The sequence below is a fragment of the Nelusetta ayraudi genome, unplaced genomic scaffold (genome assembly GCF_046127955.1).
Source record: "Nelusetta ayraudi isolate G7.1 ecotype Tasmania unplaced genomic scaffold, CSIRO-AGI_Nayr_v1 ptg000005l, whole genome shotgun sequence".
Lineage (NCBI taxonomy): Eukaryota > Metazoa > Chordata > Actinopteri > Tetraodontiformes > Monacanthidae > Nelusetta > Nelusetta ayraudi.
Genome location: NW_027466055.1, coordinates 5,582,724 through 5,597,160, shown reverse-complemented (window position 1 = coordinate 5,597,160; position 14,437 = coordinate 5,582,724). Strand labels below are relative to the sequence as shown.

The 14,437-nt window shown below is 44.3% G+C and overlaps 1 protein-coding gene across 4 annotated transcripts; it reads left to right on the top strand.

The window, feature by feature from the left end:
* Window positions 1–613: 613 nt before the first annotated feature.
* onecut1 (one cut homeobox 1) lies at window positions 614–11,836 on the top strand. 4 transcript variants are annotated; one of them, XM_076051235.1, is made up of 3 exons: window positions 614–2,153; window positions 6,156–6,203; window positions 6,327–11,836. In XM_076051235.1, exons 1-3 carry the CDS (start codon window positions 1,067–1,069, stop codon window positions 6,614–6,616), a joined length of 1,425 nt encoding a protein of 474 aa, XP_075907350.1. In that variant the 5' UTR covers window positions 614–1,066; the 3' UTR covers window positions 6,617–11,836. The 4 variants fall into 4 exon arrangements, with proteins under 4 accessions (XP_075907350.1, XP_075907341.1, XP_075907369.1 ...); XM_076051226.1 differs by having other exon boundaries at window positions 614–2,168; XM_076051254.1 differs by lacking the exon at window positions 6,156–6,203 and having other exon boundaries at window positions 615–2,153.
* The last annotated feature ends 2,601 nt before the right edge of the window (window positions 11,837–14,437 follow it).

Below are 14,437 nucleotides of genomic sequence, written 5' to 3'. Positions count from 1 at the left end.
TCCGGGGAGGGGCGGCCCGCTCAAGAGGCTTCTAATTTAGGCAATGGATCCGTGCGGTGTCCGTCCGTGAAGAGGGGCAGGGCCCGAGTTTAGTGGCAGCCAGCCCTTTGGCGGCTAATTAAATCATCGCGCTTTGTTCTAATCCCCGAAGCTTTTCCCGTGTTCTCGTGAAGAATTAAGCGCGTTTTCATTGGAGGGTTTCAGTCCCCCAGACCTCACTGGTTAAAAATCAACTCCAAATGAACCCGGAAGTTGACTTCATTTGCGCCTGATCATTTAAGGGGGACCGAGGATAAATGCTGACCACCACCGTAATGAATGGGTTACGGAACCTATCCAGATCTTGGTACGCTTTCATTGAATGGAACGTATTAAGTTTTTGGAAAAACATTTTCTTCTAAATATTTAATTAAGGCATCTTATGAGGAGCGCGGCTTTAAGCGGGGTTTCATACCTCCCCTCCTTAATAAGGTGGCTGACGTCAGAGAGCAACGTGTGTGTGTGTGTGTGTGTGTGTGTGTGTGTGTGTGTGTGTGTGTGTGTGTGAGGGAGGGAGGGACGGAGGGAGAGAGAAAGAAAGAGAGAGAGAGAGAGAGCATGGGAGGAGATGCGCGCTCACCGTGCGCATGCGCGGACAGTGATCTGCGCTGCGGTGGAAGAGGGGCTGGAGACACAAGCAGAGAGATGGCGCGGCACCCGACCGGAGAGCAAGGACAGCTGGTTGGCGGTGGGGGGGCTTGAATCATACAAAAAAGAAAAAGAAAAGAAACCGAAAAATAGATTTTAAAAAAAAACGATAGAAAAACAACAACAAACATCAAGATTCATAGGAGGATTCGGAAAGGAGTTGCCATCCTGCAAACACAAAACAGCATCGCAGGTAGGAAGGGGTTGGTGGGTGGTGGGGGGGAGCCGGAAAATAGCAGAGTAAGTGAAGGAGGCTGCTGCAAGAAAATAGCAACAAAAGACGAGAAGTGAACTTTCCCGGAACCGTGTGGACTTGTGGACGTCGGCGAGCCGCGGTACTCGGTCACATAGATGGTTCATCCGCAGCGCTGCCCGGATCATGAACGCACAGCTGTCGATGGAGAATATTGGCGACCTGCACGGAGTGAGCCATGAGTCAGTGACCGGTCACGGGGAGCTGCTGAGCGGCCACAGTCCACATTCCCGTCCGAGCCCCCGGGGTCTGAGCCACCGCACTATGGGCATGGCGACCCTGCTGGACAGCGGAGACTATCACCCAGGCCACCCCGGACACCTGCACTCTGCCATCAGCATGTGCGAAGCCCCCCCAGGCATGAGCGCGAGCAGCACTTACACGACCCTCACCCCCCTGCAGCCCTTGCCCCCCATCTCGACCGTGTCGGACAAGTTTCCTCCGCACCACCACCACCACCACCACCACCACCATCCCCACCATCCCCACCATCCGCACCACCCGCACCCGCATCCCCACCAGAGGATCCCCGGGAACGTCAGCGGCAGTTTCACGTTGATGCGTGAGGACCGGAGCCTGGCGCCGATGAACAGTCTGTATCCCGCATATCATCACAAGGATCCGTGCATGGGCCAGAGTCTCTCCCCGCTGTCCGGTTCCGGTCTGGCCAGCATACACACGACGCAGGCTGGCATCCCTCCCTACGCCCACCCCGGCGCGGCCATGCCCGGGGAGAAGATGCTCACCCCCAGCGGGTTCGAAGCCCACCACCCGGCCATGCTGGGCAGACACACGGAGCAGCACATGAGTTCTTCGGCGGGCATGGTGCAAATCAACGGTCTCCACCACCACCCGCACGCCCACCTCGGCGCGCAGGGGCACGGCCAGGGGCTGGGGAACAGCCGGGAGCAGGCCTCCGGGCCCGGGCAGCAAGGGGGCGGCGGCGGTGGGGTGAGCGTATCTGGGGGCCAGATGGAGGAGGTGAATACCAAAGAGGTGGCCCAGAGGATCACCACGGAGCTGAAGCGCTACAGCATCCCTCAGGCCATCTTCGCCCAGCGGGTCTTGTGCAGGTCCCAGGGGACCCTGTCCGACCTGCTGAGGAACCCCAAGCCCTGGTCCAAGCTCAAGTCCGGCAGAGAGACCTTCCGCCGCATGTGGAAGTGGCTGCAGGAGCCTGAGTTCCAACGCATGAGCGCGCTCAGGCTCGCAGGTGAGCGGAGCCTCGGTAAAGCCCCTTTTTGTTTTCTTTCTCTAAAAGTGTTGCTGTTGCTGTTGTGGTGGTGGTTTGGGAGGGAAATGCTCAGCAGAGAGGTACCATTAACCCTGAATGCTACCACATAGTCTTAGGTCAAGTGGGTTGGGAAACAGCGATTTACTAATGATTATTATTCTGAAACCAAAATCAATAATTTAAGGTTAGTGATGATCATCGTAGCACACAGGCAGATATTCCCTCAAAGCTGAGCGTTTTCTACCCGGACAACACATGTAGGCGCACATCTTGTGTCCAAAAATGCAACTTTCCCAAAACACATCCATACAAAAGAAATACAAATAAATAAATAAATAAATAAATAAATAAAGAGAGTTTTAAAAAGCGGCGCACATAGCAGGTTCCGGAGCAGAAAACAGTGGCCCTGACACCGATACGACCCTCTCTCAGTTCCTGCACTGATTTTGGAGAAGGTTGTGCGAAACAAGTGCTCATGTCATTTTACCTCAAAATATCGACCGACGGACTGTGTGCGTAAGCCGATCCTTTGCCCAGAAATCGTTAGGAATGTGTTTATTTTGGTGTCGATGCAACTGATCAGCCTTTTTGGGGGCTGTGTGTCCTTGGTGTAAACATGGGGAAACAGAGGGAGAGAGAGAGAGAGAAGGGACATGCACAAGCGTGTGTGTGTGTGTGTGTGTGTGTGTGTGTGTGTGTGTGTGTGTTCTCTGAGATATATATTATATTGAAAACAAGGCTGCTTCGGTCATAATTAGGGGTTGAAATTGAAATTTCGTTGTGAATTGTGTGTTTTTGACCCCAGAAAAATTGGCGCCAAATGTTCCTCGGCGGAGCAGAAATAGCACGTGTTGATGTTGTGAACTAACTCACCCGACTTGACTGTGGTTTCTTGTTAACAGACCTCTGTATTAATTTGTCCCTGAGGTGCACGCGAGTCAATTAGGGTGCGTAATGAGGCCCCGGTTGCACGTGCCCGTGCACACAACCCCTGTGCGTGTTCTGCGCTCACAGGCCCAATCAGTGACCTGCAGATGGGATTTTTTATTTTTATTATAAAATAAATAAATAAAATGTATAGCTGCTCCGCATGTGTGCTTCTGAATTACATTTATTTTCAGCGTTCTGATTTTTTTTTTTTTTTTTTACAAAGAAGTGCTGATTTGATCGTCCCCACTAACATAAGCAAATAGATGTTGGATAATTTTTGTATTGATTTTAAATCACGTTTTCCCAATTTTGTACTTTTTGTACAAATAAGATAAGCATTTCAAAATGCCAAAATAAATTTGAATAATAAGACTGATGCAAAGAAACCTTTGCAGGACGATTTGTAGAGTCGAAAACTAAATTAATTTTGAGCCAAATGGCCGAGCGCCATTATATTATTGATCTGCTCGTCCCGTGAACCAGATACGTGAGCGTGTCCAAGATGTAATATTATTGATCTTTGGTATTTGGAATTAATCTCGGGGCTTTCTCCTGTTTTCCCCCACGTATTGCCCCTCCGAGTAGGATAGAAAAGCATATAATATATATCTATATATTTGCCAATTCAGATTTTATTTTATTTATTTATTTATTTATTTTTAACCAAATTAATCTGCTCAGATTCATTTTCAGACGTGTTTTTTTTTTTTTTTTTCCTTTGTGTTGATGGAAACCGTGGGTGAATCCGGTAGCTGTCGCTGAGGTGAGCTGCTGTCTGCTGGTGTCTCTGCTGCAGCCTGTCAGCAGCACAGAGGTCTGTTTGTTGTTCTGCCGTGTGTGTGTTCCCTGTGAGGTTATGAAACGCACCGTGTCACTGGGCCCTCTGTGTGCAGTCTGTTTGAGTGTGTGGAGTTATCTGCGCGTTTGTAATCATTAGCCGGGAGCGGCAGCGGCGTCTGTGTGCATTTGTGTGTTTGTGTATGCGTGTGTGATTAGCGCGATAACAGCGCCGTTGTCGCGCCCTCCTCCGCCTGCCCGCGCTCCTTCCTTCTGCTGCTGGGAAAAGCTGCCTCTCTGACCGGGGCCCCTGGTGCCGGGGCCGGGGCCGGGCTGGGTCGTTGTGTGGCGGCTCCTGTTGTCTGAGTGGCCTTCACTTGTGCTGATTTATAGCAGCCTTTACACGAAGAGCTCCGGCTCTCTGTTAATATTTACCAGCACTGGAGACATCAGGCTGCTCACACTCGGCTTTACACCCACGTTTATGATCGTGCGGATAGTTGGCAGCACTGTCCCTTATCAGCTTGATTTGAATAATTATGTTTGTTAAATGTGTGTATGGGGAGGTGGGGGTGCATACATGGGTTGAAAAGCATGCAACACCAGAACAAAGAATACAGTTTTCGTCATTTATAAAGCTCCAATGCACCCATTGGCAGTGAGATGACGTACAACTGTATCAACGTCTATGGCTTCAATTAGTATTTCAGTGTGGAAATGAAACCGGTTTCTTCCCATTTCCCTCCTTTGATTAAAAAAAAGTCGAATCTTCTGGGATTGTTGGCGTCTTGCTGCATTATATATTACTGCTGTGTGACTATTGCATGTCTATTAATAACGGGCCCTGTTTTTGTTTACATACAATGCGGTAAATAATTGCCGTTGTTAGTTTATTTCACCCTGTGAGTGCACGTTGGTCCTCTTTTTGGCAGCTCACTTCTGCCCCCTACTGGTCTGAGGTGAGGGCGAACCTCGAAGTAGTTGCGGACGTAAGGGTGGGAACATTTAAAAACGAACGGATTGTCTTTTATCACATCCCGTGATTTTATTTAAAACAATGAGATGTGGCCCGTTTTCTCCGAGGCTGTACTCCGGTGAGCGGCTGCTTTCAGCACCGCGGACAGTTCTGATTGTCTTCCCGTGGCCTGCAGACTTCCAGTCTGTCCGCATAGCAAGACTCACCAACACGAAGGACCCACAAAGAAAAATAGATGATTTTGCTTATATCTCTGGCAATGTTTCCCATCTACTCTGTGAACCACTTGGTTTAAGAGGGACTCATGGAGCGTCAGTGCTCAAGTGTTGTAGACTGTGCAAATCTCTATACAGGCAAATACAGACGTCCAAGGTGTGGTTCTAATTGGTGAAGTTGTGCAGAACACACTGAGTACTTTGAGCTCTCAGTGATTAATCTGCTCCAAGTTCTGCCATGGTCTCTGGTGGTCCACCACCAAAACTCTCTACACCAACCTGCCATTTATTCTGATGGCAAAACAGCAGTAATATTCTATACTCAGTCTCTCTTGGGGCAAAATAGTTCCCAAAAGTTTCTAAAAGGCACAGGAGGCAGCGTTCAACAACCGTTACCAGAGTTTCTGCCCCCAAGTCTGCAGGAGCCCAGCAGAGGGCGCTGCATCTCCAACCGCCTGGTCATATCGAAGTCAAACATGGAAGAAAAATAAATGAAATCCTCATTCAAAATAAAACAGACATATGACCAAATACAAACTGAAAAAAATACAAAGAGGTCATATTGCACCATCTACATCAACAGTGGCCTAGAATGTGGATCTGCTCAGACTTGTTGTGAATTCACCCTGACATCACAGTCCTTATTAGGACATGAGAAATCAGGGAATTACATGAACATTATGCTTCCTTATCAACACCATATGGTGTATCTTACACATTGGCCCCTCAAGGTACATATATGAATATGGCAGAGGAGTTTGGACATAAGATATCGCCTATCTGTTTGCCCTAACGTGTGATGTTACATGCTGATAATGTGCACTTGGAGTATATGTTTGATTTTAGGTATTCTTTATATGTTTTAGCTACTTGATGCTATTAAGGATGTAAAACAGCCATACAATCGTCAGTCCAGTTCTTTTTCAGCTTATTCATGTCAGACTGTTTTAATCTCATTTGATGTCACTGTTTTTAAGATGTGAAGTTTATTTATGTATCTATTTTTTGCTACAGATTTGAGTTAAACAAGTCTATATTAGTTCATTTTGACTGAAAAAGAATTCTTCTTTCAATCTTCATCAGTGTCAGTTGGATATAACTCAGAGAAAACAGCACCGACTTCAACAATATGTAGGTTTAGTAAATGTTTTTTAAAGAAATTTATTTTCTGAATTGAGTTACAACTCCTGTTGATGATCAAACATTCTCCCTCTTTCCCACTCCTGTGTCTCCCCACCTCCTGAACTCCCACAGCATGTAAGCGTAAGGAACAAGACCAAGGCAGGAACGAGCGGGGGAGCATGAGCAAGAAGCCGCGCCTGGTGTTCACGGACGTGCAGCGGCGGACTCTCCACGCCATCTTCAAGGAGAACAAGCGCCCATCCAAAGAGCTACAGGTCACCATCGCCCAGCAGCTGGGCCTGGAGTTGACCACGGTTAGCAACTTCTTTATGAACGCACGCCGCAGGAGCCTGGATAAGTGGGTGGACGACGGCTCCGGTCACCCTCTCAACTCTGGCCCCAACGCCTGCACCAAAGCCTGAAGGTGGACTGACTGGACCAACTCATGGACTGACTCAACATCGGTGGAAAAGCTTTAAAACTTAAATGAGAAACAAAGAGAAACTTTAAAAAGACCTTTAAGCAACGTTTTGCCCTTAAACCTGTACTATACTGATATTTATAGTATCCAAAGATGAAAAACAAACCAAAGACTTCTCGTTTGACCTGCTTTGAAATATTTGTTTCAGCAACACGTTTGTGTGTGACGTACTGCAAAAAGACGTTTTACTGAACCCCTCTCATACACACTGACACACACCCACTGTCAATGGTCTATAGCTTTACTACACCCTCTACACCTCCCCCTCACCTAGTATCAATCTGTCATTCACCATCCTTATCTTTAATCCGTTTGGTTGGTTTTAATGATGGATTCCCTTAAACGGAGGTTTAATCAGCCTGTCGGTAGTCTGATGATCTGCAGCTGTCTACACCTTTGAGGAACAGCCACAATGAGGAGCTCCGGTGGGATTGGCCAATCATCCTTAAAGACAACTCTTGAAATAATAATAAGAATCCTGCAGGGGCCGACTGGACTGTTTTGCAACCGTGTTTGGATCAGCGACGATGGACTGTCTCTCCAACTGTCTGTCTTTTCTATCAAACATTCCGGACAGACGGGGAAGTGCCCACACATGTAGACTGCTAATCCTAAACCAAAAACAAACAAACAAAACAAAATCCAAAAAAATGCCCGACCTCAGCCCACAAGGTAGTGCTTTCTTCCTTCATGCTGGAACACTGAATTATTTTAGAAGAAACAAGCTCTGAGAACCTAAACCTGAAATTGACCAAAGAAAAATCTATTTTGTCGTTGATAATCTCAAAAGAATGTTTTACCTTGGTTCCCCATGTGACTGTTATACCCCAGATAGGAATCTCTATCATCATCCACATCACCATTTGGATTAAGGTCATATATTTATATTATTATGTCTACCTGCAAAAGGAGATATTGTAGGACACACCCTTAAAAAAAATGCTGAGGATGCTTGACTCATTGATGCCTTCTTGAATCAAGTATACCACTTACATGATATAAGAATATTTCATTGTTCAAATGCGAGTGCGTGGTAGAAATCATTCAGTACTGTACAGTTCTGTTTGGCCAACAAATTTAGCCTAAACAGAGATATCAGGATAGCAAAAACTGTGTTTCCTCTGCAAACTGATCTAGCAGAAGATGTTTTTGCTCCCCCTAGTGTTGTCCTGCCACTGTGACGGAGTCACACGGCTCCTGACGGGGTTCCATTTATTTATTTTTCTCTTTGTGTCTCGCCGTGTCATGGCTCCAATAATAAGCCGTCAACATCTCCCCACCTTTCCCGACATATTCGATTCAATCCTTCTCATCCGAAGACGTCGAGTGGAGGGTGACGATATCGGTGATCAAATCACTTTGAGACGCTTACACAGCAACGTCAGCCCGTCACCTGAATACGACAGCGGCCCCGCCCTTCCCGCCGCTCCCCAGCTCACCCAACCCCCCCGCCCCACCCGTTACACTATGCATTTCAGCACCAGGAGGAAAGCACTACACAGGGCTGGCCCAGGGCACTGCATCATTAAATATATTGAGCTGGCTCCTTGCCGTCATCCTCCTCGTGACCAGGGTTAGCAGCCCTACATTCATCAGAACAAGAGCTACAGGAGGGGTGGGGGAGGGGAGAGCTGCTTCTTCAACCAGGAGATAGAAAAATACCAAAAAAAAAAAATGGTGACAAGAAACCAAAATGTGTGGAGACCTGCTGATGTTTTCTAGTTTGAACCAAAGATGCTACCTCACTCAAGTTCCATTTGTGATTTCTATCACTGTTGACGATACCAAAGATAACCAAAGATTATTTCTCATTGCACGGCCTCTGTGAGTGGTTTTAAAAAAAAAAAAGATGCTGTATCCTTCCCTTCTCCCCCATCCTTCCTTACCCCCTTCCTTCCTTCTCCTCCCCCACCATGCCTCCCACACCGACCTGTGCGGCCCTGCCTGCTGGCTCCCTGTTCTCTGAGTGTAGCTCCAGAAGGTGGTCTCGCCGCTGTAGCGCCGAGCAGATAAACTTGACCGAGCCATGGATACACACACAAGTGATCAAAAACAGGTGCCTACAGGCCACAGCAATCTCACCAACTACACCATCAGCTTCCTTTTGTGCTTTTCATAGAAGAAACTTTAACGTTTTATCACCACGTAGGGAGAACATAGACATTCTTTCACCCTACAAGGTGAAAGAATTGTTTGGCTTTTCGTTTAATCCCTAGGAATTTGGTGGCATCCCCTTCCTTTCTTTTTTTTTTGTTGTCGATGAAGTTCTTTTTTTTTTTTTTTTTTTTTTTTTACCTGCCCATAAGCTTGTATCTTGAGGTTGGCAATGTAAATCGAGATAGGGAAAGACAACTGTGCACGACGACAGGCCAACAAGCTGACACAGCCATGGGCAGAATCTTTGACTCGACTCTAGGCAGACAAGTTCCTGATAGTAGCAGAAGAAGCGGAAGGTAGACGTGTTGCAATCTTTCTAAAAACTCCCAGGACGAGTGCCTTGCTTATACCAAAGTGTTAAACCGCCGTTGACCTCTCACCTTTGACTCTGTGAATACCTCAGCCTGCAAAAGGGCCGCTACTGAAGAAAAAAAACAAGGAGAAAGTCTTTCTTTTGTTTCTTTTCTTTTCTTTTCTTTCAATCACACTGTGGTGCATTCGCCAGCGTAAATCATGCAATTCAAACATACCAAAGATAGTTCTGTTGTTCAGACTTACCAATTTGAAACCAAAGGTCTTTGTTCCTCCGACCCCCACCCCTCCCCTATACCGCTCCATCCCTCCTCTCCCCCCCCAACCTTCCTTCTCTCTCCGCAGTGCATAGGAAGGTCCAGCACTCTGGCCGTGCATGTCTTTACCAATTTCCCTGAATACCTCATAGTGATAAAATACTTTGAGTTCTGCATTTAGACATTCTATCTGCGAGAGAAGCAGAACTCCACTAGTGTGGTTACTGTTATTGTTACTTCAAGGAAACGCTTCATCATGATCTATTTTGAAGCGTGCTTTCTTTGTGGCAGAAGTGCTCCTTTTCAAGTCAAGAAGGAGATGTTTTCAGGATCAATGTACGACGCTTTTGAGGGATAGAGGGTGAAGCATATTTTTTATCAAACATTGGTTTATGCCAACATTACGATGGTAGATTATTGCTTTTACAGGGTAAAAAAAAAAACCAACTGCTGTGATATTGTGTTTATATTTTCCATTTTCTTTCTCTACTTCTGTGTTGTGATTTTAATTTAATTGCATTTTTTTGCTAATGGTCTACCACTGTTTTAATTTATGCATTTGTAGAAACTTTAGATTTGTATATAGTAGGTTTTTTGAAAAGGAAAAACAGACAAAAAAGACGGTTTTTATGTTACAGCCTTATTTCCCACGCTTAGATATGACAGAGTAGTTTGTATTCTTCGTCAGCTAAATCCTAGATGGCATTTCAGTGTGTGTTTCGGACACTGCCTGAGCGAGACAGCTGATGCGACAATGAAGACAAAGTTATACAGGAGCTACTTTGTTGAGCAGCTGGCAAAAAAAAAAAACGCAGTGTGTAAGTGTGTGTGTGTGTGTGTGTTTTTTCTATTCTTTTGACTTTTTAAAGACATTTATTTTATGGATATTACTGCACATCCAAAGATTTTTAAAAGAAACCAAAAAATGGACAAAAAAATGTGTACGATGTTGAAAAAGCACTGGCATTTGTGAGGTAGACTTTTTAAGTTTTGATTTGCCATTCGCACGGGTATAGAATGTAGAAGGCGTAGGGCTGTGTAGACAAGCTTACCTTACCATGTGGGAATATCTCCTGTTTAATGTACAATCTGAAGCAATTTGAAGAAACGGGGCTGCAAGTCCCTGCTCACTTTGCTGCCTCATGCACGCAGTGAGGTGGAGTGTTGGCTGGGCAGCCGGTCTGCCAGGGGCAGTGCCGCGGAGCTGTGTCTGTTTTTATTGCCGTGGCAACGCCGCCTCGCTCCACCTAGTATCTGTTCTTTTGGTACGTACTCGTGTTATGACTATGAGCAAAGTCTAATAAAACTGCAAAGAATCATACCAAGAAATCATTGTGCGCGTGTGTGTGTGTGTGTGTGCGCGTGTGTGCGTGCGAGGATGTCTGACCCATTACTTTGCGTTGACGTGTTCGCGCCTGCATGCTTGTGCTTGGGTGATTGGTGCATATTGCGACAGTGAGTTTGCCTCCGTGATTGTTCGAGGCCTCTTGCTGTTTGCACTGCTTTTCTCTCTGTCGTGCCGTTGACACCAAATGATCCCCGCCAGACAGATTCCGCCAGTGTGCTTTTTTTTTTCTCCACTCATCACGCCACAAAATGGACAATGTCAGATTCAGGTGCTAAGGTTGCCAGTTCCAATGGCCAGTGTTACTGAAGGAGTGACATGCGATGTTGTGCAAATCTATGGTCTCCTTGCTAATGCTGTTAATATTTATTCTTTTTTTTCTACAAGGGGTTCCCATGTGCTCGGTAGCTTGGCTACATGTCTCATTACAATACTGCGGCGCCGAAGACAATCATCTGGGTCTCTTACGCTGGGGAACTAGTTTCTCACCCACAGAGGGGTGTACTCCAGCTATTCATACACAAAAATTGCTTAAAGGGTTTTGATAAAACAAGCTTATTTGTTGTCATAGACATTTAGGTATAGATTACAGTAGATTTTTTTTTTTTTTTTAATTTGCACTGGCATTCCAAGATTAAGTCTCACTGCTCTCAGCCTTGTGCTCTTGTCCACCTTTGTTTTTTGTTGTTGATGTTTTTTGTTTTTGTTTTTGTTTTCACTTTTTATCTTCCTTTTCAACTCACAATGCTTCTTTGGTTTTCAGTATGGACGTGTTGTCGTGCATGTGTGCGTGCGTGAGTGACTCTGTGTGAGCATGTAAGTTTGTGCCAGGGAGGCAATACTGTCGGTGTTACTCTCAGATGTATAAACCCTCTGTCTCATGACCTGATTTGACATTGCTGTTTCCAAGGCTTTGCTTTCTAAGTGCCGTGCAATATCATCTGTTGTGATTGCTAAGCAAATGAAAAAAAGAGAAATTTGAGAAGCAAGTGATGATGTCATCCAGCTATTTTTTTTCAGTGTTCAAATGTCAACATTTCTGTAGACACAAAAAGTAGAAAATAAATGATTGGTATTTCCAGCTTCAGAATCTTTGTGACTCCAGTTCTTGTTACTGCTTTTTGTATGTTATATTCAATTTCATTTTACATGCATATTAAATCAGCAACAACATTGAAGTCCAGTAAAGAAGTGGATGATTGATTGATGGACTTTGCATTTGTTGGAAACTTTACAGCTGGGGGAATCTGATAATGTCCTCCTTAGTGTACTTTCACTTCATTCTTTGAGGCCTGTTGCATTTGTTGTCAAAGAACCAATGCACCAGTGGAGTGATTCCTATTGTGTCTTGTAATAGCGTAACTGTTAAAGCCCACATCATGCTTCAGAATCCTGACGAGCTGAACTGTTGTGTCTTTACTATGACCTAGCCTAGACCAGGCATGGGCAAACTAAGGCCGGGGGGGCATATGCAGCCCACACAGCTTTGAAATCCGGCCCGCTGAACATGATTGAAATATATTAATAGTGAGTGAGTCATAAAATAGCTGTATCTCATCAGTGTTTTAAGAGCCATTTCAATAAAGAGCTAAATACTGTAGGGCTTCAAAGACACTTTTTTTGAAATACTTTTGTTAATTTTCAATAGACATTAAATCACATGTTTTCTACATATCTCATGATACATTTTTTTCCTATGAGGTGGGTCATCAAAACACTCCTTCCTTCTGCTCCTGGTATGGCCCCTCTGTCAATTTTTAGAACCGATCGTGCCCCACCAGTCAAAAAGTTTACCCACCCCTGACGTACACGTTACATAATATAACAGTATAATTGATATCAGTCTTCTGGTCTCTTTTTACTCAGGTCTGAAACAATCTTCGTGATGCCAGGCTGGTTAATGTGCCAACAAAACTATTTGCCCCTGCAGGAGCTGGGGATGCAACCGTTTTTTACCCACAGGGGGTGCTGGAATCAACCTTCCACGACATTCCACGTCGTCACTTGAAGACCTTTTGCAATCAAAGTACTCAGGAAAACCAAAAGTTTCCGTTTTCTTATCACATCTGCATTCATTTGCTTTGTACATATAAAAAAGGGAACACTATTTGATTGAAGTGTCACTCAACGAATATTTCCTCTTTCTCTTTTATCTTATTTGCGGCATTGTTTGTATGTAGCCACTAGATGGGGATACGACACTGCTTTTTTTTTTTTTTTTTAAAGAAATCACACGTCAAAGAGGGACGAGGGTTAGGACAATATTTGAACTCTTCATTTCATTTAATAAAGAGAGGTTCAGGATTTTAATGCCATCAAAAACATCATCTCAATATTGGAACTCACATATCAATTTTTCAGTTGATGTTGGGCTCAATAACAATTAAAAACACAGATTTTCAAAACTTATTTATTTAAAACAGTGCAATCTAATAAGTGTTTTCCTTGAACCCTAAGTTGACGCTATGCAACAGCTAAAGTGTTGCAAATGTTTGCTGTTTCTAATGCACATCACAGCTTTTAATAATATACCAAACAATATCTAAAATTGTACCATATAAAAAAAAGTTTTCAGCTGATGCTTTGCTGTATCATCCTTCTGTTTAGAATGTGAAGGAAAATATGATGGCTGTGTGTGTGTGTGTGTGTGTGTGTGTGTGTGTGTGTGTGTGTGTGTGTGTGTGTGTGTGCGTGTGTCAGAGTTTCTTTCTTCAACCACTATCCACCTTCAAATAACTTGAAGCAAAACCCCTTAAACAGCTCTTTGTGAGTTTAATCCTCTGACACCACAAGATTTCTTATGTAAGATAGTTTCATCATGTGTTCAACCAAGCACAGGGTTGGATTTTCAGTTTAGCATCTCTCTGGTAAGGGACAGCGCCCCGCTTTCCAACAGTAACCAGTGCAACGTTTACTCATTTATGGGTTTTTTTTCTTAACGTCACACTACTCTCTATAACTGGAGATCACTTCTGGACAAAAAAAAAAAAAAAAAAAAATCAACATTGGAAAATATTTTTGACAGTCATTCACTTAATTGTTTAAGAGAGGGCCAAAACAATCAATTATAGCCATTTCCAAAGGTCTATGAAATATGTTTGACCAAATACAGCATAATGCTATATACTTTATATCCCGTCCACACTCAAAAGCTTTATTTGTGGGCAGCAAACACACAGCAGATTACAAGCTAAAGTGCAGTGAAACTGCAGCTGTCAAGCAGAATAAGCCATTCCTGTTGTCCTCATTTTGACCTTTGCCTTTGTTCAGCATGTTTGAATTAAAGAAAATATTTACACACACAATTTTTAATTCATTCCTCATTCACTGGGCACAATGTCTCAACGGGGAAACTCCAGATGGGCAGAGTTCTGAGTTCTAGATACATTTGTTGGATTCATTTGTCAAAAGTAACTTTTTAAGTTGCCTCATTGAGGACGTGTCCACTTTGGAATGGTAAAACTGCAGAAGATGTTAGAAATGTCATTCTCGTCTACTGATTTAAAACACATATTCTCAGACATTCTCTTCTAATACTCAAGGTATTAATATAGATATTGATCTTATGTTTGATGTCATTCACCTAAACATATTGCACTTCAAGTGAAATGGTTGATTTCTACAAAATAATGGTGTAATGTTGAATGCTCAGTCGTAATGAACGTCTCATAGGCTTTGCGATACGAAAGGC